Consider the following 24,231-nt stretch of genomic DNA (forward strand, 5'->3'; position numbering starts at 1 on the left):
TGGAGGCATTGGCTTAGATAAATATCTTGTTTGCATTTGTATTTATTTTTTTCCTGTGGATTTCATTGAACAGTTCCTCTATGATTTGAGCTGATTAGCATCATAGTGGGGCACATGGTATGCTGACCTCTCTGTCCAAGGTGGACTTAAGAACAGAAGATGAATAGAATTATCCAATGTTGAGAGTAGAGAAGTAGGCAGATCTGGGTCTGTTCTCAGTTTTACTACCTACTGACTGGATGACAGTGGCAAATCATTTAGGTACATTGACCCCAGTCCTGCAAAGACTTAAGCACATGCTGAATTCTGTGCAATGTGGGCCCAGTTAACTTCATGGAGACAGCTCATAGTGTGTTAAGTTAAATGTATGCTTAAGTTTTTTCCGTGTGTGTGTGTGTGTGTGTTCCTTACCTCACTCGGGTGCTGTAAGATTAAGTTCATTAATTGTAAATTGCATTGAGATCATTTAGTGGAAGGTAGTGTAGAAATGCAAAATAGAACTGTTATGCAAAAACCCCTAGTGACTACATAAACCACAAGGAGAAGAGCAACCTACAAACAAGTTTCATCCAACGCAATCATTATAAAATACAAACACCCAGTCATATTGCATTTTTCAGTCTTTGCTATTTTGGGACATAGTCTGGTTTAAGATACAAAGTTACCCTTGTTAAATCTGGGATAACTGGCCTTGTGCCTACATAGCCAGGATATGGCCCTTAATAATATATCAAAGAATAATAAATTATAAGCTATTGTTTACTATTCCTTTAAGTATAATAGGTATATCTCACAACTACTTAAATCAGAAATGTAATGGATGACCATACAAATGTGGGCTGCTTGCTGTTGTCTGTGAAATCCACCTCTGTTTATCTCATCGATGACCACCGTCCTCAGACTATGTAGTATGGCTTTTCTTCCTCCCTCAAGGACCAATGGTCAGAACTCCATGTGGACCATGTTGGTGCTGTGCCCAGGGCTGGCCAGCGGAGGTCACTCAAGAAAGAAGCCAGATGTAGGATCTTCCTTCCCAATGAGTAGAGTTCTGCACAGACACAACATTTGTATCCGCATCCCCGGATATACGTGGATTTGCAGGGCTCTACCAATGAGAGAGGGGTTGGTAAGGCCACTGTATCTAAACCAGTGGTTCTCAACCTATTTATCATTGGGGGCTGCATATGCGTTATGTGGGCCACAGGTTGAGAACCACAGCAACCCCCTCCAAAAAAAAAAAAAATCCCCCACAGTCCTCTATGCCCAGCATCCCCTGCCCAGAGACCCCTCCACAGAGCTGGTGCAGGAGCGGAGTCCTGGTTGTGGGGCTGGGCAGCAGCTGGACCCGTCTCGTGACCCGCCAGGACCCGGACCCCTGGCACCCGGCCTGGAGGAGAGTACCCGGCGCAGGCCGGCAGTCAGGACCCAAGGCACGGGGCCAGGAGCAGAGCCCCACTTAAAATCTGGGGGTGCTGCAGCACCCCCCACCCCCTCGCTGCTCAGAGCTTGCACCACAAATCTGCCCAGAGACCTACTCTCCTGCCCCTGCCTCCCTGGGGCACTTACCAGCCCCCTGCTGGCAGGAGCGCTCATGCAGGCTGCCAGATGCTGTCTCCCCCTCAGCCAGTCCCCTTTCAGATCAGAGACGCAAATTTTGAATTTTTTTTAGCGTACAGCTGGGCCGCAGCTGTGTACTAATTGGACTGGTTTAGAACTGCTTATCTAAATGTTAAGTCCCCTGCAGTACAAACCAGTAAAGCTGTCTCCACAGAGTGTGTCTGTTCCTGCTCCACCGTCTGCAGAAAGGATTCGTTCCCCGTCTCCCAGCAGAGATCCCTGGTGCCCAGTCAAATTGCTTGTGCTGGCTGCGAAGGAGAGGGCTTTGCTCAAAATAGCTGGCTTGCATTTGCTCTGTAAATGATTGATAGTAAAATTATAGCCCTCTAATCATACAGTATGTATGATGTTAAATATTCTGTCTTATTAAACATCCTTCTCTCTTTACCGTGAACAGTATTTTGAAGATGGTCTGATTTTCTTCAGATTTTTTTTTAAAGCTAATATTTCCCCTTTATTTTAAGAGCTGCCAATCTTCGGTGTCACCAGTGCCACCAATAGTGATTTCAGATGGTCATGAAAATCACTTTTGCTTTCAGACATTTGATAGTCTATTGCTAAAATTCAATCTACATTTTCTTAATCATATCAGACATAGTGGTGTGACTGAATAAAAAAGAGGGCTCATGAAGGAGGAGAGTGATCTGAGAGCCATTAATAATGTAATTTAGCATGGGAGGGAGGGCAACCTTTTGTGGGGGTGAATTAAGATAAGAGTGTAACTTTATTGTAGTAATTCAGATGAATGAGCTGAGTTGATTCTGGGGTTTCTATTCACATGCTGATTAAAATTTTTATTAAAGTTAATGTTTAAAGTCAAATTTACACAAGTTAAGAGGGAAGGTACTGTACCTCTGGGGTCAGGCTTGAGTTATAAAGGATTACAAGTATCGGTTACAAGGTTCACGAGATACATACATAGCACATAACCAGCATAGACCCACAGTGGGGTGCAGGAGATTTTAAAACGTCAGTGGATAAGTGGGCTCGGGTACGCCACCCATAGAATGTATTTAGAGTCCAAGTCAGTATTGGTGTAGTGAATAAGTACATGGGTGAGATGCGTCCCTTGGTTCATCAGGGAAGGAAGTGGGTTGTTTCCCTGGCTGGCAGTCTCAATTACTCGACCTGGTACTGGTGGTGTTTAGTACATTCAGAACAAATCAAATTGCCAAGAGTGGTGAAAATTTAAAAACAAAAATCTTTTAGGTCCTTGCACTGGATGATGTTGGGGAAATAAGTTGCAGCCTTGTATAGTAGCTGTCAGTGAGTTAATAGGCAGATTATTATAGCCCATCGCTAAGACCCCAGTCCTACAAAAAATGCAATGATCGACTCATCTGTTTGCAAAAGTGAGACCTTATTTTGGCCCTAATGCACTTGCATTTAAGATTTTTTTTTTAAAAGAAAAACTAGTATTATGACCTTTCTTTATCTCTCATCATCCTTTTCTTTTTTCTCTCTTCCTGCCACTTCTCTATGTGTTGCCTCTGTCCCAATACACTCCCCCTTCTCTGTTTCCTACCACATTTCTTTTCACTCTCTCTCATTATCCCTTTCCTGTCTGTTTTCTCACTTACCTTCATCCTCTCCCCACATACTTTAAAATAAATAATCCTTTACATCCTTCCTCCTTTCTCTTGGAGGGTCTGCAAAATACTTCTACCTGCAGAAGAAATTGGAAAGGGGTACCTGAACAATAGTGTGAGACTAGTTTCAGAGTAGCAGTGTGAGACTAGTGCTTTCTTTTCACTTGCAGAGTGAAATTGACTAAAACTTGTGGCACCTTAGAGATTAATAAATCAAATAAATTTGTTAGTTTCTGAGGTGCCACAAGGACTCCTCGTTTTGTTTTGTTTTTGCTGATACAGACTAACATGGCTACCTACCCCTCTGAAACCTGACTAAAACTGGGATTCTAGTCCGTCTCAACTTCTCTTTTCAGGGTTTTCCCCAAAGCTTTCCTAGAAGCAGATGACATTTTCTGGTGCTGTGCTCACATAAAATTATGTTTTCCTCTAAGCACTATCTCATGCAAATGAAATAAAGTAGGAGTAGCACTTCCTTCTACAGCTACCAGACTTTTGTGGAAAATCCACATAACAGCAATTATTCTGACCTCCACAAATGCAAAGGTTGCATATACTCAACATCTCAGTCACGATAAGTCCTGAGGGCAGATGTTATTTGTAAAGATGGGGGGAAGAGGGAGGAATCAAAGTTCCAAACCTACAAACTCTTAATCATGCTAGTAGTCTTAGGCCTTGTCTGTACAGGAGTTGCAACAGTTTAATTGTCCAACTGAAGCAAGGCCCTACGCTAAAACTTGATGGCATTTCTGTCTGTTTGCTTGTATGCAGCACAATAACTTTTGACCACTCAATCTGATCCATTCCAAATTTCAGGAAATGTTCTAGGAATCGGTGGGTAGAAACTTGTTGATTTGGGTGAAAATCAGAATACTGGAAAGAGATGGAGGACAAGAAAATGGAGTCCCTTGAATCTGGTTAGCAGATCCAACAGTTTCAACCATCTCTGTAACTGTAGATCAAAGAACTGGTTGATGGCAGCCATTAACAACTTCCAGCATAACAACAGTCTCAGCTCTGCCCATTGTCCCAGTGCAGTTTATAATGTTGACACCCTGACTTATCTCCCAGATAGAAAGAAATAATAAGAATGTTAGGGAGGAAGAAGGGCGGGGCGGGGGGGGGGGGGGAAAGGGAGCACCCAGAGCCCTCCTAGATGGGAGGGGGGGAAATGGGAATAATGGAATGTGGCAGAGAGAAATGTTGGGGAGGGGGGTGGACACACAGAGACCCTGTGGGACCCAAAGGTCCCTATTCTTTGTAAACAGCTCTCATCTCAAACCTGACAAACTCACTACATCAAATGCATTGTATTTGTCCATAAAGGGTAACACGTAAGGTCTCTGTTGAAAGATTGCAATTCATTTATGTTCATGATCATAGAATGATCTGTGTGTGGGTCGTTTTGAAGGAATAACGAAACTATATTGAAGTTTATACTCTTATGGTCCTAAAGTTAAAAGGAGTCGGAAGTGAGTAATATGGGAGTGATGGTCTGTTCATTGCCACCCCGCCCTGGTTAGCCGGTGATATAATGCAAGGCTCTGTTGTTTACCATTGCCCCATCCCAAAACAGTCAATGGAAAACTATCAAAGACAACTGAAAACAATCGAAACCACTTGGTGGTAAAAAAGGAACATTATATCAGTTGTTGGAATTGTCCGGTCTATGAATTAAGACAAAAGACCAGTACAGTATAACCGAGTGGGGAGAGGCGTGCTAGATCCAATCACTGAAGAGACATCTTGCTGAATGTGGGTTTTTGTCATGAAATAATTGGATTGTGGTTCCTATGAAGCCACCCAGCTCTGCAACAGACTGCATGTTGGAGGGTGGGGGTCGGAGTGGGGAGGGAACTTACTTTTTGGCCTTGGCTACACTTGGGAATTTACAGCGCTGCCGCGGCAGCGCTGTGAAGCACGAGTGTAGTCGCGCCGCCACGCAGCGCTGTATGTACTCCACCTCTCCGAGGGGAGTAGCTTGCAGCGCTGCAGGCGCTGATTACACTGGCGCTTTACAGCACTGCACTCACTGCGCTCGGGGGGTGTGTGTGTGTGTTTCCACACCCCTGAACACAGCAAGTTGCAGCGCTGTACAGCACCAGTGTAGCCAAGGCCTTAGTAGGAAAAATAACTACACCTCTACCCCGATATAACGTGACCCGATATAACACAAATTCGGATATAATGTGGTAAAGCAGTGCTCCGGGGGGGGGCTGCGCACTCCGGTGGATCAAAGCAAGTTCTATGTAACGCGGTTTCACCTATAACGCAGTAAGATTTTTTTGGCTCTCGAGGACAGCGTTATATAGAGGTAGAGGTGTATTAATAAGTGTAGGCCCAAGTTTGTGTTTTATGGTCTTATTTTGTATGGTAACCATTTGTTTCTATCACACTCTCTTGTTTGTAGTGCAATTTCTCTGTTTGCTTAAATAAACCTTTTGTTTCATTACAAGTGTTGTGTGGTTTACAGGAGCAGCGGTTTAAGGTAAAACTGGTAAACTGGGGTACACTGCTCCTTTGGAGGCAGAGGATCTGGGATTTCTGGGAATAGCCAGTGTCGGGCTGGATATCGCAGGGGAATGCTTCAAGGAGACTTGGGGACTGGGGTGCACCTATTGTTAAGGCAAAAACAGGGCTGGCATAGCCCAGAGGAGAGCACTTGAGTGGCTGAAAGGTTGGTGGTGGCAGAGGGTATAAAGGTATCTTTCAGTCCTGGGTTCCCTGAGAACTGTCACACCTTGGCATGAGGGAAGAGTGGTAGGATTTCAGGAAGTCACTGAAATAGAGGGGGTTGGGAGGGTAGCACAAAGTAAGCTGGGAGAGGGGGGGGATGGAAGGATGAAAGTAGCCCCCAATGTATCCATTTAGCTTGGCAGACAGAAGCAACAAAGTGGGTGATCAACTAGTTCAGTGGTTTTCAAACTTTTTTTCCTAGGGACCCAGTTGAATAAAATTGTTGATGCTGCTGGCCGCTTCCGGGGTGCAGCGCGGTGTTGGAACAGATAGGCATTAGCCTACCTTAGCTGGGCAGCACCGCTGACGGGACTTTTAACATCCTGATTGGCGGTGCTGACCAGAGCAACCCAGTGCCTTACATGCCGCGACCCAGTACTGGGTCGCAACCCGAACTTTGAAAAACGTTGATCTAATTTAAATCTGTTTCTAAACCAATTTAGTTAAACTGGTGCAAACTCCAGTATAGTCGTCCTTCTTTTGGTGGCGTCGACTTAAGTTAAATTGAAAAGTTTGGTTTAAACCAAAATAAGACTATCCACACAGCCTTTTGCACAGATCTAACAAAATTCATTTAAAATAGCATCTTAAATTAAACCGGTGGCAATTTCTCGTGTTGACACGCCCTTATGCATCTGACATGAGTGGGTCTACCTGTGTGAGTGAGGACTGCTTGTGTAAGAAAATGCAAGAATGGGCCCTTCGTTTTGTTTACATCTTTACAAATGCCATGTTTCCTTGTGACCAAAGAATTGTCAAATCAGTTACAGCTCCATTGAAACTGGCAACATTTTAATGAAAACTAAAAATGTTCAGCAAGGAAAAATGTGAAAAAGGATATTTCTGAACTTATGTTTCTCCAGAGACAATCATGCTGCAGTGGGTAGGGTTGTATTATTTCAGTCACTGCAGCAGAAGTTTAAAGGAGGAATATTCTTAAATGGTTTGCCTTTTTGTCCTAACATTTTCTATGTTTATTGTTTTCTTTGTAGAGGTGATCTTTGCAAAGCTAGTCTTGGGGGATTTCCACTGCCTTGCTGTTTAAAACCTATCATAGTGTTGTTTTAACCACAGACCATCTCACTTTCTGTTCAGGAACAGCCACAGTTTTCAGGTACAGTTCTTTCAAAATAAATGTTGTAACTGTTAACAATAGACTAATAATGGCACTTATATTTACCATCTTCAAAGCACTCTTCAAACACTAACTAATTTTAAACCTGATGTTTAAATAACATGTGGATTTGTTAATGTAAAGCTTTAGGATTTGAAAGGGGTTGAGAATGATTTTGTAGTTTAACTTTTAAGAATTCACATCAGATTATGTTGTTGCCAGAAGAGACATTAAGACATCCAAGCATGGGCACAGAAATTTCAAAGTGATTGTAGAAAAGGAAAGGCTTAATTATTAAATTTCACCATATTATAGTTTGAGCAAGAAAGGTGACTCTTACCATATCAGTGTTCTTTTTCATAAAGTTAATGTGGTACTGTACACACTTAAAATGCTGTTGTAGGAAAATTAAAGTGTTTTAATGAGTGACTGGATTACTGTGTACTAAGTGCAGTGCCAATTTTACTTGGTTTATAGCTCTTCAGTGTTACCTTTTTATAGTTACAACTATTACTAGATGTTAAGGACAAAATTATTTTTTCATAGTTAAAAAACAGTATGTTTAAGACTAATGCTGTCCACGTTATTGCCAAATATAGCAATGCAGATATACTATAGAGAACTCCTTGTACAGTAGAAACTCGCTAATTAACATTAATGATTGGGAGATCCATAGTAAATCAGCCAACATTACAAATAAGCAGGTCAGCAGAAAAATATAAACTCAAAGCTACTGCAGCACAAAAATTCCTTTTGGTTTTTTTTTTTTTTACATTTATAGTTTTAATTATTAGATATATGTACACACACACCATTTTTATTTGTAAAAAATAAAGAAGTCTTAGTCTTATGGGATCTTACTACAATACTTGCCTGTTAAATCTTCACAAAGAAGTAGAGTGAGACTGCAGGGTGTTAATGAGAATTTGGGTTTGAGGATTAGCAAACTGATAATTAGCAAGGTTTTACTGTGAATTTATAATAAGGTGACAGGTTTCAGAGTGGTAGGTGTGTTAGTGTGTATCAGCAAAAACAATGAAGAGTCCTTGTGGCACCTTAGAGACTAACAAATGTACACCCAAATAAATTGGTTAGTCTCTAAGGTGCCACAAGGACTCCTCATTTTTTTTTATAATACGGTGACATTTGAATTCAGTTTGGATTTGGTTTTGTGCTTTCTGCAGCAGCATCCCCCGTGGATCTTCAGGCTAGTATCCAATCAGGAATTATTGTTGTTAGAAGTATTAGCTCCTGCATACCAACCCTGGCTACTGTTGTGTGGCCACTAAGGGCTTAGGACTGTGCAGGTAGGTGGAGTGGGAGCCAGCCCTCCAATGCAACGAGGGGTCTTCTTCCTCGTGGAGCCTCAGGATTGAGAAGCTACCCAGCAAATATCCAGAATCCTTTCCTCCCCTATGGGAAGCACTCCACAGGGTTGTGGGGATCCATGGATGTGGATTGCATTGCCAGTGCTTAAAATATATACTCCTAATATGTGGTAGGCCAGCTGTTATTTTCAGGTGATTCAGTATAATCTGCCATATCTTTAATCTGTATTTAATTATATGCAGTAGATCTTTAGCCCATTTTACATTTCCACACACTGTGATATAATTCAAGCACTCTCTTGTCCCCCCACCCCTCCCAGTACAATTACTGCATGTCAGGGCTCCATATTACCAGTAAATCACATTGCTGGATACTGTAACTGTATAGCCCAATAATAGAGTCAGTTGGACCACCTTGCCCATCAGGCAGTTTGAGTGGATAATTTAATGAATGGTATTCCCTTCTTTTCCTTCATGTTTCTCTCCCCACACCTCCACTGCAGTGAGTTGATCTTAGACCTCTAACCTATACTGGATTTTGCAGGACATTTTGGCTGGATCAGACTTCCTATCCTAGTGTACCACAAAGGAAGACAGTTTTCTGAGGGAGGGACAGAGAGATTCTGTTTGCTCTGCCACATACTTTGGAGCCAAGGGCATACTAAGTTGGGAGCCAGGAGACCATGAGTTTAAACTTTATACCTTATGACTGTTGTTTATACTTCCATGTACTTCATAGCCCTTACTGCTGAGCAATGTCTTATACCCCAACCCTAAAAGGCAATCACGATTTAGCCTCCCATTTTACAGATAAGGGAGCTGAGCATAGAACCCAGGTCTCTAGTATGGGAGGCTCAACTCTTACACACTGAGCCGCACTGCCTTTCAGAGGGAATGTACCAAATAATGTGCTTTGGTTATCTTATCTCTAATCATTACAACATTCTCCTATCTTGGAGCTAAGGCTGGAAACCAGGATTCCTGATCTCTAATATTCTACTGCTGTCTAGTAAAGAGTTGTGCAATACTGGCAAAGTGTGTTCCAAGTCCCGCTCTAGTGGCTGGTTCCCAGAGAGGTTAACGGTTACTTTTGTAGCTCGGGTGGTAGAGTCTGTGCTGGGAATCTGAAGATCTAGGATTCAGATCCAGCTGATGACCCATATAGGCGGACTTAATGGTTGCATGTGATTGAATTTGGTTTTTTTCCAGTTTTCTTTTTAAAATGTATTTAATTCACTTAGTGAGAGAACATATTGAAAACTGGTTTTATAGTTGAAAACATGTGTTATTGATAGTGCACACAATATAGGAATTCCACACTTTGGCCATTTCTCACATATTTTGGTTGCTGACATCAAAAATTAGTGGGTGCTTAGCACCCACCATCAGCCAACCTCCCTCCCTCCCCTCCAGCACTTCCCACCCACAGCCCCGCTGATCAACTCCTCCTCTTCCCTCCCACTGCCTCCTGCACGCCATGGAACAGCTGTTTGGCAGCATGCAGGAGGTGCTAGGAGGGAGGGGGAGAAGTGGGGGGGGGGAAGAGACGTGGTGGGGCCTTGGGGAAAGGGGCAGGACAGGAAGAGGCGGGGTGGGGGCTTGGAGGAAGGGGTGGGGTGGGGGCAGGCCTGGAGTGGAGGGGGGGGTGTCGAGCACCCCCCCCCGGGTAGAGAGAAAGTCGGCGTCTGTGGTTGCTGGTTCACACACTGGCAAGTTTGAAGATTGAGAGGAATGGTTGACCTGTTTCAATAATTTGTTGGCATGAGGGCAATATTCTAGGGAGTAGTATCATCCTGATTGACTCATACCATGTTCCACTCAGGTCCTACTGTGTGTTCTGCATATATGTATGAACAAATAATTTAGATTATACATGGCCTATATAAATAGAAGGTGCATAACCTCATTTGGTTGGGTGCTAGTTAAAGGGGAATTGCCCTGATTTAGAACAATTTTTTTTTTTTTGTACTAAAAACTTCCCATAGTAGATTTTTTTCAAAACAGTGTGGCTTAAGGATTTATGAGAGTGAGAAACCTATTGTAAAATAGCATCTGCATACAGAAAGATATGCATTGTGTTTATCCTGCCTTTGATGAGGTTGGCTTTTATTATGGTGGCATGGGTGTGGGTTGCTAAAGTAAAAAGCAGGAGTGACAGTGAGCACCTCTTTATTGTGTTGCTACCAAGATCTAGTTCTTGTGAAGCTATGTGATTAGTTCTAATGTGGGACATGGGCTTTGTGACCACTATTTAAACTCATTTTTGTAATGTAGGGTTAAAATTAATTATGTAATACAGCCTATAGAAATTCCTCTAAATCAAATCCTTTTTTTTTTAATTTAGGTTTCCCTTCTGACACAAGTATCAGAGGGGTAGCCGTGTTAGTCTGAATCTGTAAAAAGCAACAGAGGGTCCTGTGTCATCTTTGAGACTACCCTATTTCCCCGAAAATAAGACAGTGTCTTATATTAATTTTTGCTCCCAAAGATGCGCTAGGTCTTATTTTCAGGGGATGTCTTATTTTTCAATGAAGAAGAATACGGTACACATTTTTTTGCCTTATTATCGGGGAGGTCTTATTATCGGGGGGATGCCTTATATTACAACGAGAGGCAAAACTGTAAGTAGGCCTTATTTTCGGAGGATGTCTTATTTTCGGGGAAACAGGGTAACAGAAGTATTGGGAGCATAAGCTTTCGTGGGTAAGAACCTCACTTCTTCAGATGCAAGTAATGTTACTCAAAGGTGCCACAGGACCCTCTGTTGCTCCTGACACAAGTGTGTCTCATATTATCCACCCCCATTTAATATTTTTAAAATAATATTTTGATGTGTGTGTGTGTGTGTGTGCTCACAATATAATAGTACAGTATGTTCACTTTGCATATTTAGTTGTTTGACATGCAAAAGTTAAAGCATACAGTACCTAGTGTGTTGGTCAGACATCAGTTTAAGCAAAAAATTGATTCAGTTAACCCATAGAGCTCTTTATGTTGCAAAAATTACTTTTCCTGTGCTTGTTTTGCTTTGGTGTGAGTTGAAAGAACACAGGCATCAAATACTTGAAGCCGGAAGTGGATTTACAGTATCTGCACCCTAGTTTCCTGTGTCTAGCGTGAGTTACACAGGACATACACATTCATATCTAGGCATCATGTTTATTTGTAATGGTTCAGATCATATCATCTTGGATGTTCTGTAGCAACAGGCTTGTTTTAATGTATAGCTACACTGCTGAACTAGTCACACTGGGCCAAATTCATCACTGATGTAAACAGGTGCAGCTCAGTGACTTATACCAGTAGTGAATTTGGCCTTAATAGCTCAATTCAGCAGTGTGAACCCATGATCTTTTTGAGCTGTGCAAGACCTGGAATGCTACAGGTGCTGACTCCATTGATGGTCTACTTCTCTATTGAAAAATTAGTTTGTAATAGAAGCCTGGACCAGAAAATACAAACCTATTGGACAAGGAATTGCAGTCATGTGCTCCACAACTCCTTGTCCCCGTCATTATGTGCTGAACCTGTGAAGGCCACAGCTAGCTCCCCTTTCCATCCCCTAGAAGGGAGGCAGATAGGAAACTTGGCCTTTAAATGACCCTATATGCGCTTTGACTGCATTGGATGAAGAAGACTTCTTAGCTGAGATTTCTGATGGCAGACTTGCATATAGAAAGTACTTCGTTGAAAGTACTCCTCCCTGCACACTTGGACTTTTTAAATTTTCTGTAAGCATTGCTGAAATGGAGGAGAAGCCTTCATGAAGAAAAGAGGTGTGTGAGGGGGGTGAATATAGTCTTAGTATTTTACCTTGCTAAAAGTAACGATCTTCAGATCTTATGTGTGCATCTTAAAAATGCCTGAGGAAGGGAATATATTAATTCCAGCAAAGTAGTTGGAAGCTATTGGTGAAATAAGAGTGCTTTTCAGAAGGAGATAGACTAGTGTTGTTGAATTAATTAGCAAAGAGATTTATGAACGAGGTTTTGTATTTGACTTTAGATTACAATTGCATTTCTAATTAAATGTATTCTTTCAGATTTTTGTTGGTAAAATCAGGCTTGTGATATTTTTTTATCACTGATTTTGTGTGTTTATGTATTGACATTACTGGATATGACACAGCTATTGGTAGCCCATATGGGAAGAATTTATCTTGTTGTTTGATATCATCTCCATGTAAGTCTAGGTGAAGGAACTTTGTTTCAGGTGCATATGTGAGGGGTTGAAGATAGTGAAATTTGCGTTCTGGATGTGTTCAGAAAAGAGGTGTGGGCTCTGATCTGAATATGGGATTGGGTACTGGGAACTCCACAATCCTAATCTCAGTTCTGACATTGACTCCTGTGGCCATTAGGCAAATTGCTTAGGCCATTAATTTTCAGTGCTTTAAATGTTTTTAAAATATTCATTCTGAGACACTTGGGGCCTGGTTTTTGCCCCAAACGCCCACTGACTTCAGTCAAATTGTGAGTACGTGTTATTTCTAAAAATTGGATCCTAGGTGTCGCAACTGAGGTCCGACAAATTAGTGGACACACTTGATAATTTGGACCTTAATCTCTCTGCCTCGATTTTTCCACCTGTAAATTGAGGCTATTAACACCTCTGACTCATGGGTGTTATTAAAATGACTTCATTAGTGTTGGTAGAGCACGTTGACTATGAAAAGCACTAAGGTGCTAGGCATTGTAATAACCTTGTACTACAGAGTCATCCTCATCTCCACTGACAGCTTAACTTCAGTATCCAGAAAGATAATGAAGCAAATAATTAAGCAATCAATTTGCAAGCATCTGAAAGATAATAAGGTGATAAGTAACAGTCAGCATGGATTTGTCAAGAACAAATCATGTCAAACCAATCTAATAGCTTTCATTTACAGGGTAACAAGCCTTGTGGATAGGGAGGAAGCAGTAGATGTGGTATATCTTGACTTCAGTAAAGCTTTTGATACTGTCTCGCATGACCTCATAAACAAACTAGGGAAATACAACCTCGATGGAGCTACTATAAGGTGGGTGCATAACTGGTTGGAAAACCATTCCCAAATAGTAGTTTATCAGTGGTTCACAGTCAAGCTGGAAGGGCATATAGAGTGGGGTCCCGCAGGGATCAGTTCTGGGTCCGGTTCTATTCAATATCTTCATCAATGATTTAGATAATGGCATAGAGAGTACACTTATAAAGTTTGTGGACAATACCAAGCTGGGAGGGGTTTCAGGTACTTTGGAGAATAGGATTAAATTCAAAATGATCTGGACAAACTGGAGAAATGGTGTGGAAAAAAAATAGGCTGAAATTCAATAAGGACAAATGCAAAGTACTCCATTTAGGAAGGAACAATAAGTTTCACACATACGAAATGGGAAATTACTGCCCAGAAAGGAGTACTGCAGAAAGGGATCTGGGGGTCATAGTACATCACAAGCTAAATATGACTGAACAGAATAACACTGTTGCAAAAAAAGCGAACATCATTCTGTGATGTATTAGCAGGAGTGTTGTCAGCAAGACATGAGAACTAATTCTTCTGCTGAACTCCACGCTGATTAGGCCTCCACTGGAGTATTGTGTCCAGTTTTGAGAACCACATTTCAGGAAAGATGTGAACAAATCAGAGAAAGTCCAGAGAGAAGCAACAAAAATGATTAAAGGTCTAGAAAATATGACCTATGAGGGAAGATTGGGGGAAAAAAATTGGGTTTGTTTAGTCTGGTGAAGAGACAACTGAGAGGGGACTTGATAACAGTTTTCAAGTACATAAAAGGTTGTTACGAGAAGAAGGGGGAGAAATTATTCTTCTTAACCTCTGAGGATAAGACAAGAAGGAAGCAATGGGCTTAAATTGCAGCAAATTCAGTTTAGGGTGGACATTAGGAAAAACTTCCCAAGTATCAGGGTGGCTAAGCACTGGAGTAAATTGCCTAGGGAGGTTGTGGAATCTCCATGATTGTAGAAGACAAACACCTGTCAGGGATGGTCTAGATAATACTTAGTCCTGCCATGAGTGTAGGGGACTGGACTAGATGACTTCTCGAGGTCCCTTCCATTCCTACGATTCAATGTTACATAGAGAGGTTTAGGAATAGCTGTTGCTGTAACTCCAGTGTGTTTTCATAACACTGATTATATTCATTCTGTAGGCTTTCTGTTTCAAGCCTTGACCTTTCTCTCTTGAGTGTATTTACCAATAACTTTATTGGCTGGAAGCTATTCTTCTATTTACTTTTCTGTGCTAAGGTTTATTTGATATTAAACTGTACCATGCTGGAGACCTCTGGCTATTTTTGCTTAGAGACTTCTTGTGTTTTTTTGTTGATTATTTTTAGTTTGGTTAACATTTTTCTTATTTAATTTGATGAGATGAGTGGATTGTAATGCCTGCATGTTGGATAATTTCCTGTGTTGGCTGTAAATATCTCTTACTTCATGGGGTGTCAAATGTTTAGAGACTTCCATATGAGGAAAAATTGAAAAGATTAGTTTAGAGTAGTGTTTCTCAACTTTTTCAGGTTGGCCACCGCTTATTTTAAGTAAAAAAAATAATAAATAAAAAATCACATTTGCTATAAAAGTAAGAAAAAATGTTTCTGTTACTATATTTGACCCCACAAACTTAGAAGGTTGTGGCCACCCCAAATTTATTTTTGAAATGTTATTTTTCTGGTGTATAGGAAATGTGATAAATTTTTCAGCCCCTTGCTTTCCTTTCATTGCCCACTGGTTGAGAAACACTGGTTCAAAGGAGACCTTAAAGAGATATATAAAATACTGAACGGCATAGATAAGCTGGGCAAAAATATTACAAGAGAAGATAAATACAACGGTACAGTTAATGTAAAGGCCACAATTTTTTTAAAACTCATACAAAGAGGTGGTAGTGCTTTTTTAACACAACATACAATTAATCTGTGGAATTCATCACCATTAAAGGTTGCTCAGTCCAGGAGCATAGTAGGATTCAAAAAAGCATTGTGGAAGTACATAGATGAGAGGGATTAAAAAAATCATAAGAGAAAAGTTTCAGGGCACTCTAGCCACTAACTGAAGGGGGTACTAATTAGTGGCAGAAAAGCAAAATTGTCCCTGATCAAGTTTTCAGTGTCAGAGAAGTAGGAAGTCCATTTTCAGAGTGGAAAGGATCAGCAATTGTAAAATAAATGGAGAGAAATGGAAAATTGACCCTGAGTTGAAACAGAAGACTTTTCACTGGGGGTGACTAAACAGAGCAATCTGCAAGGGTGGTTTTGTACACAAGCAGTTCCATATATACAATATTCTGTCTGGATTTACTGTATACCAGTGGTTCTCAAACTGTGGATTGGGACCCCAAAATGGGTCAGGACCCCATTTTAATGGGGTCACCAGGGCTGGCTTAGACTTGCTGGGGCCGAAGCCTGAGCCCCACCGCTGAGGGCCAAAGCCGAAGCCCGAGCCCCACCGCTGAGGGCCAAAGCCGAAGCCCGAGGGCTTCAGCCCTGGACAGCAGGGCTCAGGTTACAGGCCCCATGCCTGGGGCTGAAGGCCCCCTGCCCGGGGCAGCAGGGCTCAGACTTCAGTCCCCAATCTTGGGATCATGTAGTAATTTTTGTTGTCGGATGGGGGTCACGGTGCAGTGAAGTTTGAGAACCCCTGCTGTATACTAAAGCTTTTTGCTTGTGTAGTGTTATTAGGGCTTATATCCCCTATGGGTTGCAGCCATTATATGATGCCTGATTGGAGACACTTGTGTAAGTCTGACATTCTATCTAAATGAAGGCAAATGGGGTGAGACCACATCTGGAGTATTGCGTCCAGTTTGGGGGGCCCCCCAGTACCGAAATTGGAGAGAGTCCAGCGAAGGGCAACAAAAATGATCAGGGGACTGGAGCACATGACTTACGAGGAGAGGCTGAGGTAACTGGGCTTGTTTAGTCTGCAGAAGAGAAGAGTGAGGGGGGATTTGATAGCAGCCTTCAACTACCTGAAAGGGGGTTCCATAGAGGATGGAGCTCGGCTGTTCTCAGTGGTGGCAGATGACAGAACAAGGAGCAATGGTCTCAAGTTGCAGTTTGGGAGGTCTAGGTTGGATATTAGGAAACATCATTTCACTAGGAGGGTGGTGAAGCACTGGAATGGGTTACCCAGGGAGGTGGCGGAATCTCCTTCCTTAGAGGTTTTTAAGGTCAGGATTGACAAAACCCTGGCTGGGATGATTTAGTTGGGGATTGGTCCTGCTTTGAGCAGGGGGTTGGACTAGATGACCTCCTGAAGTCCCTTCCAACTCTAATCTTCTATGATTCTTATGAGATGAATTTGCACTTTAAATGTAATGTAAAAATCAGAAGTAGGACACTGACCTGGGAAGAGAATGAAAATGTATATCGTGAAATTCATTGTTTTTTTAATCTCTCACTCTTATTTGCCTTTAACATTAAATTTTAAACTTTTGGTTAATTGTATCTACTGAACGTGAGCTGGAAAGTGGTATGGTAGTGTCTCCGTTTTCTATAATAGTATAGCCACACTAGAGGGGCTTCTCGGGTCAGAATTATGTTGCAGAATTGAACACATCAGTAGTGGTATATCATTTATTGTAGTAGTCAAATTATTAGAGATTATGTTTTGGGTCCAGTCCTACCCCCACTGAAGTGAATGAAAAGACTCCCAATGGCTTCATAGGATATGGATTCAGCCCTTTAAGAGCTACTTGTGCTGGTAAGAATTTCATGAAAACTCAAAGAACAGCGAAAATACACAAAATATATCTGAACAGAAAGTGGATAAGGGGTAGGGGATAACTGTGGAAGAGAAATAATGTGCCACAAAACAGCCATAAAAAGGAATCCTGCCAACAAGATATGATAGAAGTAGGGCTGTTGATTAATCACAGTTAACTCATGTGGTTAACTCACGTGATTAACTCAAAAAAATTAATCATGATTAGAAAAATCAATCACAATTTAAAAAATTGTCATTTTAATCGCTCTGTTAAACAATAGAATATCAATTGAAATTTATTACATATTTCTGGATTTTTTTCTACATTTTCAAATATATTGATTTCAATTACAACACAGAATACAAGTGTACAGTGCTCACTTTAATTATTTTTTATTCCAAATATTTAAAACAATGTAAAACTTTAGAGCCTACAAGTCCACTCAGTCCTACTTTTTGTTCAGCCAATCGCTAGCACAAACAAATTTGTTTACATTTATGGGAGATACTGCTGCCCGCTTCTTATTTACAATATCACCTGATATTGAGAACAGGCATTTGCATGGCACTTTTGTAGTAAGCATTGCAAGGTATTTACATGGCAGACATGCTAACCATTCGTATGCCCTTCATCCTTCAACCACCATTCCAGAGGACATGCTTCCATGCTGATAATGCTCATTACAAAAAATCACGTATTAATGAAATTTGTGAATTTCATTAATTCGACACCAGCTACAACAATGCCATGTGAATGTCTGTTCTCACTTTCAGGTGACATTGTAAACAAGAAGTGGGCAGCATTATCTCCCGAAAATGTAAACAAATTTGTTTGTCTGAGCGATTGGCTGGACAAGAAGTAGGACTGAATGAACTTGTAGGCTCTAAACTTTTATATTGTTTTATTTTTGAGTGGAGTTATTTTTTGTACATAATTCTACATTTTTAAGTTCAACTTTCATGACAGAGGTTGCACTACAGTAAATTAAAAAATACTATTTCTTTTGTTTTTTTACAGTGCAAATATTTGTAATGAAAAATAAATATAAAGTGAGCACTGTACACTTCGTATTTTGTTGTAATTGAAATCAATATATTTTAAAATCTAGAAAACATCCAAAATATTTAAATAAATTTGGTATTCTGTTATTGTTTAACAGCATGATTAATCATGATTAATTTTTGTAATTGCTTGACAGCCCTGGACAGCACCTAAGATCTTGGCTGAGTTTCTTACACACTGATATACAGTAAGATAACTTGTATATCAGTGTTGCCCTAAAGACAGTGCTGTAAAAGAAAAGTAAACACTTTAATTACCTTACCATAAACCATGTTTGCATGAGTTAATTGTGCTCTACGCTATGAGTAAGGAAGAAGATGAAAAATGACCGACAGTGTGTGTTGTGAGTGAACTTGTAACTTAAATGTAGGTTAATATGACCGGTGTTCTGCGGCTACACACATCCCATAACTAAATTTATTTAATTAGGTTAACATCACTAAGTAAACGTCTCTATTGGTCAGTAAACAGCAATGTGAGCAGAAAAAAAATAAATTCTTATGTATGTTGAGTCTTAAGGAATGGAAATTACACTGGTTCAAGGTAAGAATTTGCTATTATCAGTCCTAGACCCGTTGGAAAAATGTATTGCTAGACTGAGGGACCTGTGACAGATTTAAGGTCTGATTTTTTTCTTTGAGAACCATTTAGGCTGGAAATTAATGGTGTATCTATTTCAAACTCTGGCAAAACTGATAGAGAAAAATATGAAGTTACTGTTCTGATTTGCAATCTTGCTTTTCTCCCTAGTTCTTTTCAGACATGACTAATGCAGTTAATAACATACAAATAACTAAAGTCAGATTTTGAAAAATAGAATTCTAGCTTTCTGGTGTAAATCGGTGCTCAATCAGAAGGAGAAGTATCGGGCCCCCAGTCTTTGACCTCTGTCAAATCTGTACTTATGGTTAAGTCATCATTCTTTCTTCCAGTTGCTGTGAACCATAGTGAGACATTACTCTTTTTGAACTAGTTTAAATGAATTAGTAAAGCTGTGTGGGCTCAAATCCAAGGCATGTTTATTACTGTATGTAGAGTTTTGATGCCTGGGACTTGTAGGACCAAGTTGTACCTAATTGAAGTCTGTGGCAGTTTTGCTTGAGTAAGGATTGCAGGATCTAGCATGAGAACTAGGGAAAAGTAACCTCCTTTCTGTTGGGGAGAAATTTTCAGACCGTGAACCTCTTCACAATCATAAACATTGGTGCTAGCTCTGAAATAAATTATTCATCATTCTGGAGTGCCTTGATATTTTTTGTACTGCTGTCTAGTAACTGATCCTGCATTCTCATCTGAAATCTGTATTGAAGTCTACGGCAAGAGAATGAGTCCAAAAACACGCTAATGTTCATCTTGCAAACTGTAGTAGAGGTGATTTTATAATCCTAAAAGTACTTAAATTTAAACTCTTTGTCCTTGGCTTTCCAGTACAGCTTCCATGGCCTCTGAAGAACTTACTGGTCTCTCAAACAGCTTCGCACGCCAGAATTCCAGCAGCGGCATTTCTCTAGACTTTGAACCTGACACTGACTACCACTTCATTGAAACCTTAGAAGAACGGTACAAATGTGCCTATTGCCACTTAGTCCTTCACAATCCTCACCAGACAGGATGCGGTCACAGATTTTGCCAGCATTGTATTATTTCTCTGAGGTAAGAACAATAGAGTTCTCTCTCTTCCCTCTAAAAATAATTTCCTCCCAACAATTAACAATAGTCAACATCTTTCGAAAGTCAATAGCAAATGCCATAACAATATTAAAGGACTTAATCCAAAGCCCGTGGAAGTCAGCAGAAAAATTCATTGACTTCAGTGGGCTTTGGTTCAGTAACAAATCTCATAACAAATCATATGAGATGATGCTATGCGTGTGTAAAAGTATGTAGTCTCTGTTGGTGTAGCACAGAGGTGGGCAAACCACGGCCCACGGGACCGTCCTGCCTGGCCCCTGAGCTCCGGCCAGGGAGGCTAGCCCCCGGCCCCTCCCCAGCTGCCCCCCACCCCCGCAGTCTCAGCGCACCGCACGCCAGTGCTCTGCCCACTGCTCCTGCATGCCGGGTAGTGCAGCGGCATGGCTGGCTTCAGCCGGGCAGTAGGGCTGTGAGCTCCTGCTGCTCTGAGCAGCATGGTAAGTGTGTGGGGGGGTTGGATAAGAGGCAGGGAGTCCTGGGGGGCAGTCAGAGGACAGGGAGCAGGGGGCGGTTGGATGGGGTGGAGGTTCTGGGGTGGGTGGTAGTCAGGGGACAGGGAGCGGGGGTATTGGATGGGGGTGGGGTCCCGGGTGGCGGTTAGGGGCGGAGGTCCCGGGAGGGGGTGGTTAGGGGACAAGGAGCAGGGGAGGGTTGGATGGGGCGGGGTTCTGAGGGGGACAGTCAGGGGGTGAGAAGTGGGAGGGGGCAGATAGGGGGAGGGGGCCAGGCTGTTTGGGGAGGCACAGCCTTCCCTATCTGGTCCTCCATACAGTTTCGCAATGCTGATGTGGCCCTCGGGCCAAAAAGTTTGCCCTCCCCTGGTGTAGCAGGTTGGCAATGTTAGCCTGAAACACTCCAATCTGGTAGCAGGTGTTGATCAGGCTGTAGGAAGGCTTAAGTTAGTTCTGCTGGCTCACGGAGACTGGCAGCTTGCTATCCCTCTGAGGCGTTCTCTAAACATAAGTGTTATATTGATCTAATTAAATCGGTTTAGAAACTGGTGTGTGTATGCAGAAGGGGGAGGTGGATCAGTTTACCTCAGATTCTGTATCGATTTAACAAATCTGTTTAATTCTGGTGTGTAGACAAGACCTCAGCTACAATGGGAGACTGGAAAGAATCTAGGGGGTGAGTGAGTCTTGAGGTAGGCAACCCTAGGAGTGGTCAAACCCACACAGTAGGATTGAGCTGAACTTTATACTTTATTCTGGTTAATTTCTCTGTTATAATAAAACCAAACCCCAGAAAGGGGAGAAGTATGGACTCTACTCAGTGTGTGGACAGTGTTTGAAAGCAGACTGGGAATGGCACCTATTCCCATTGGGCTAAAGGTACATATGTCTCAAGATACAATCTGCCATTTGGGGATCAAGGAGTGTGTACATGTGTGTATGTGTCTGGATTTTCCTTTTGTTGTTTTTTTTTAAAAAGGTCCCTAGTACATTTTGTACTGGTGGTGGTGAGGAACATAAGGTCTTTCTGGCAATTGCAAACAAAGTAAATCATGTTGTGGGTCTGATGCAGTTGTTTTCAGATAAAATGTTTGAGCTTTTATACTATAGAATATGACAGGCGAGAGACCATCCAGCAGTTGTGATTGAATGGGTTTAAAACTCCTGTCTGTCACCATAATATCTAGGTGCCTGTTGTTATTTGCATTAAACAAACAATCGTTTATATTGGTGGTTAGACTGATCCCGCTCTCACTTGCACTGGTGTGACTCCATTGACTTTAATAGAGTTATAGCATTATAAATCTAATATGAGATCAGAATCAGTCCGATCCTGCAGTCAGCTCACAGAGGTGAAAGGGTCTATTGACTTCATGGGGGGCTCATCACAGGTAAAAAGGGTTCATTCACCCACACAGATCTAATTGCACAGTGGGGATAAATTGATATATGGCCCTTATATAACTGAAGGTTGGAGTTGGCCATGTAGGCTTCACTGAAACTTTGTTGCACAGATAGATGTCAGTATCGTTAAATATACTTTTTAATGTTTCATATTTGGTTCTTTCTCTTTTGGATTGTCCCTCCTTGGATAATATGTCATTAGGGATTTTCTTTCTTGCCCTTTCTTTTTAGTATTTCTGATACTTGTTGAGATAGTTCAGGAGATTTAAAAGGTCTCAAGCATGAAAGGGAAGGCATTGCTTGAGTTACGCAATGGATAATAATCCTTTCACCTACACTGATTTATTACACCACAGATTTATTAATAATGGAATAATTTTTTCTCATACTAAATGCAATTCCTTCTTAATCTGAGGGTAATCTTGGCTTTATAATTCTTAGCATAATCCATTTTCAAAGTGTTATTCAAACATTTAATCCCCATATTCAGTATTGAAAATTAGCAAGGTGCATTATGGGGCTTTTCCCACTTGTCACTGAAGCATCTGATATTGGCCACTAGGATAATGAAGTTGATGAACCAATGGTTTGAATCAGTGTGGCCAAGTCTGTGTAGAAGGAATTAAGCATTCTGTGAATTAACATTTTTCTGCCTTTTTTTTATTTATGTAGAGAATTGAATGCAGTACCCACCTGTCCTGTAGACAAAGAAACAATAAAAGTGCAGGAGGTAAGAAAAGGAATAATTCTGGTAGTTATGGTTGCACGGACATCCAGCCTGTAGGGGGAAGGGCCTCCAACAGAAGAGTAAAATAAAGTAGGGACGAAGGCAGCTCTCAGCCTTTAAATGAGCAAGGGCACTGTCACCTTCATCTCTGGAAACGATGTGCAAGGAAGCTCTGTATTTGGTGATGTTTTGTTGGTGAAGTAAGACACTAATGCCTTATAGCTGGAGCTTTTACCTTACACTCCACTGAATTGTTTCAAGATAAAGTCATCTTAGTACTTTGTATTGGGAGTCCTGCCTGAAACCCAGTAGTATGTGGTCTATACCGACAGATTTGGTGGACTGGACTCATGTCTCTGGTCTTGAAATGTATGTACAGCAGCGAATAGGTTTCTTATTCTTTTAATCCCTCCTATCCTGGTTATTTAACAGGACTTCGTTTTAACATAATCTGCCACCTTGCCTATTTTCAACGTAACTCATTAATCCTGCACACTTGGTTTTTGTTGGTATTCTTTTTTGGGGGAAAAGGTCACACCATGGCTATTTTTTAAGCCACGTTCTCTTTGGAATATATTTATTTGGCCCAGAGTGTGAGCATGAGCCCTCCCTGTACCCATGTGTTTCTGCCAGAGTGCATTCCCAGTGGATTTCACATCCCCACCCAGCAAGGAATTTGGGTATCAGGTTGTGCCCGTCATTCCACGTGTTAGGGATGTTGTAGGTATTTCACCCACCATTTTATTCAGTGGATTCACCCTTCTTTTACTGTGTGCACGAGTTGTGGTGGCAACAGTAACACAAAAAGATGATTTGGGACCATTAATACAATAGTAATACTTTGTGCTTGTTATAGTGCTTCTCATTTGAAGATCTCAAAAGAAGGCTGACAGTCTGCTCTGAGAGCTTAATTTGGCTCTCATACAACAAGTGGAAGATGCTTATGAGCAATGCATTGTATCCCCTCCTCCCAGAAGCTAAAAGCATCACCTCTACAACAGCTTCAGCCCAATGCAGGTCCTAGAATGAAAGATCAAGGTTAGCCTCAATCCCAGGTTTCCAAAGCTGCAATACAATAGGTAGCTCAATGCATAATTCATGTAGTCAGCCCGTTTTTATTTCATGTTCAAAGCATCTCACTGTTGTTCTTAGTCTCCTGGTATTGTCAGTGATTTCCTTTTACCGCTATTCTCAGTATATGTTTTCAGCATGACATTGTTTGGAACCACACTAGCAGCTGGAGTGGACGCCTCTCATTTAAAAGATTTCTTGTGGTAGGTTGCTGTCCTTTGTGTTCTTAATGATGCAAGTTCGTATATTTTGTGAATGTAGGTTGCTTCCTTTGTAGGTGTTCAAAGACAATTGCTGTAAAAGAGAAGTTCTCAACTTGCAAGTATTTTGCAAAAATGCTCCTGAATGCAATTCAAAAATAATTCTGGGACGGTATCAGGTTAGTGTTAAAATATCTTTATACATATTGGCCCAAATTCTGAAGTCTTTAGTCAGTCAAAACTTTGACTTGTCATAAATGAATTTGCTTTTTCCCCTTTAAACTATTGTCATTAGGTTTCAGAGTTATTACAGCATTGAGATTACTGTAACTAGAGTTTGGCCTAAGTACATACATCTTGATTTAACCTATTCAGTGTACTACTATATGTAAATATGAAACTTAAATACTAAGCCGAACCTGTTGCAGTTGTAAGTTCACATCCTTTATATTTTAAATAATTGGCTTAATAAGGACTCCTGTTAACACATATCCTTTCTCTTTGTGACAATGTCTCTGTCTTTCAGCTGACT

General features: G+C 41.2%; 1 protein-coding gene across 3 annotated transcripts in view; it reads left to right on the plus strand.

Annotated features, from left to right (window-relative positions):
- Positions 1-24,231, plus strand: part of TRAF5 (TNF receptor associated factor 5) — a 34,417-nt gene that overhangs the window by 2,393 nt on the left and 7,793 nt on the right. The window contains exons 2-5 of one of the 3 annotated variants that reach the window (XM_034764549.1): positions 6,935-7,056; positions 19,582-19,806; positions 22,374-22,431; positions 23,777-23,878. In XM_034764549.1, coding sequence (XP_034620440.1) covers positions 19,592-19,806; positions 22,374-22,431; positions 23,777-23,878 — 375 coding nt within the window. In that variant the 5' untranslated portion in view covers positions 6,935-7,056; positions 19,582-19,591. Of the gene's footprint in view, positions 1-6,934; positions 7,057-19,581; positions 19,807-22,373; positions 22,432-23,459; positions 23,467-23,776; positions 23,879-24,231 lie in introns of those variants that run through there. The other 2 variants (XM_034764551.1, XM_034764552.1) reach the window with 2 other exon arrangements.

This window comes from Trachemys scripta, chromosome 3 (genome assembly GCF_013100865.1).
Source record: "Trachemys scripta elegans isolate TJP31775 chromosome 3, CAS_Tse_1.0, whole genome shotgun sequence".
In the NCBI taxonomy this organism is placed as follows: Eukaryota; Metazoa; Chordata; order Testudines; family Emydidae; genus Trachemys; species Trachemys scripta.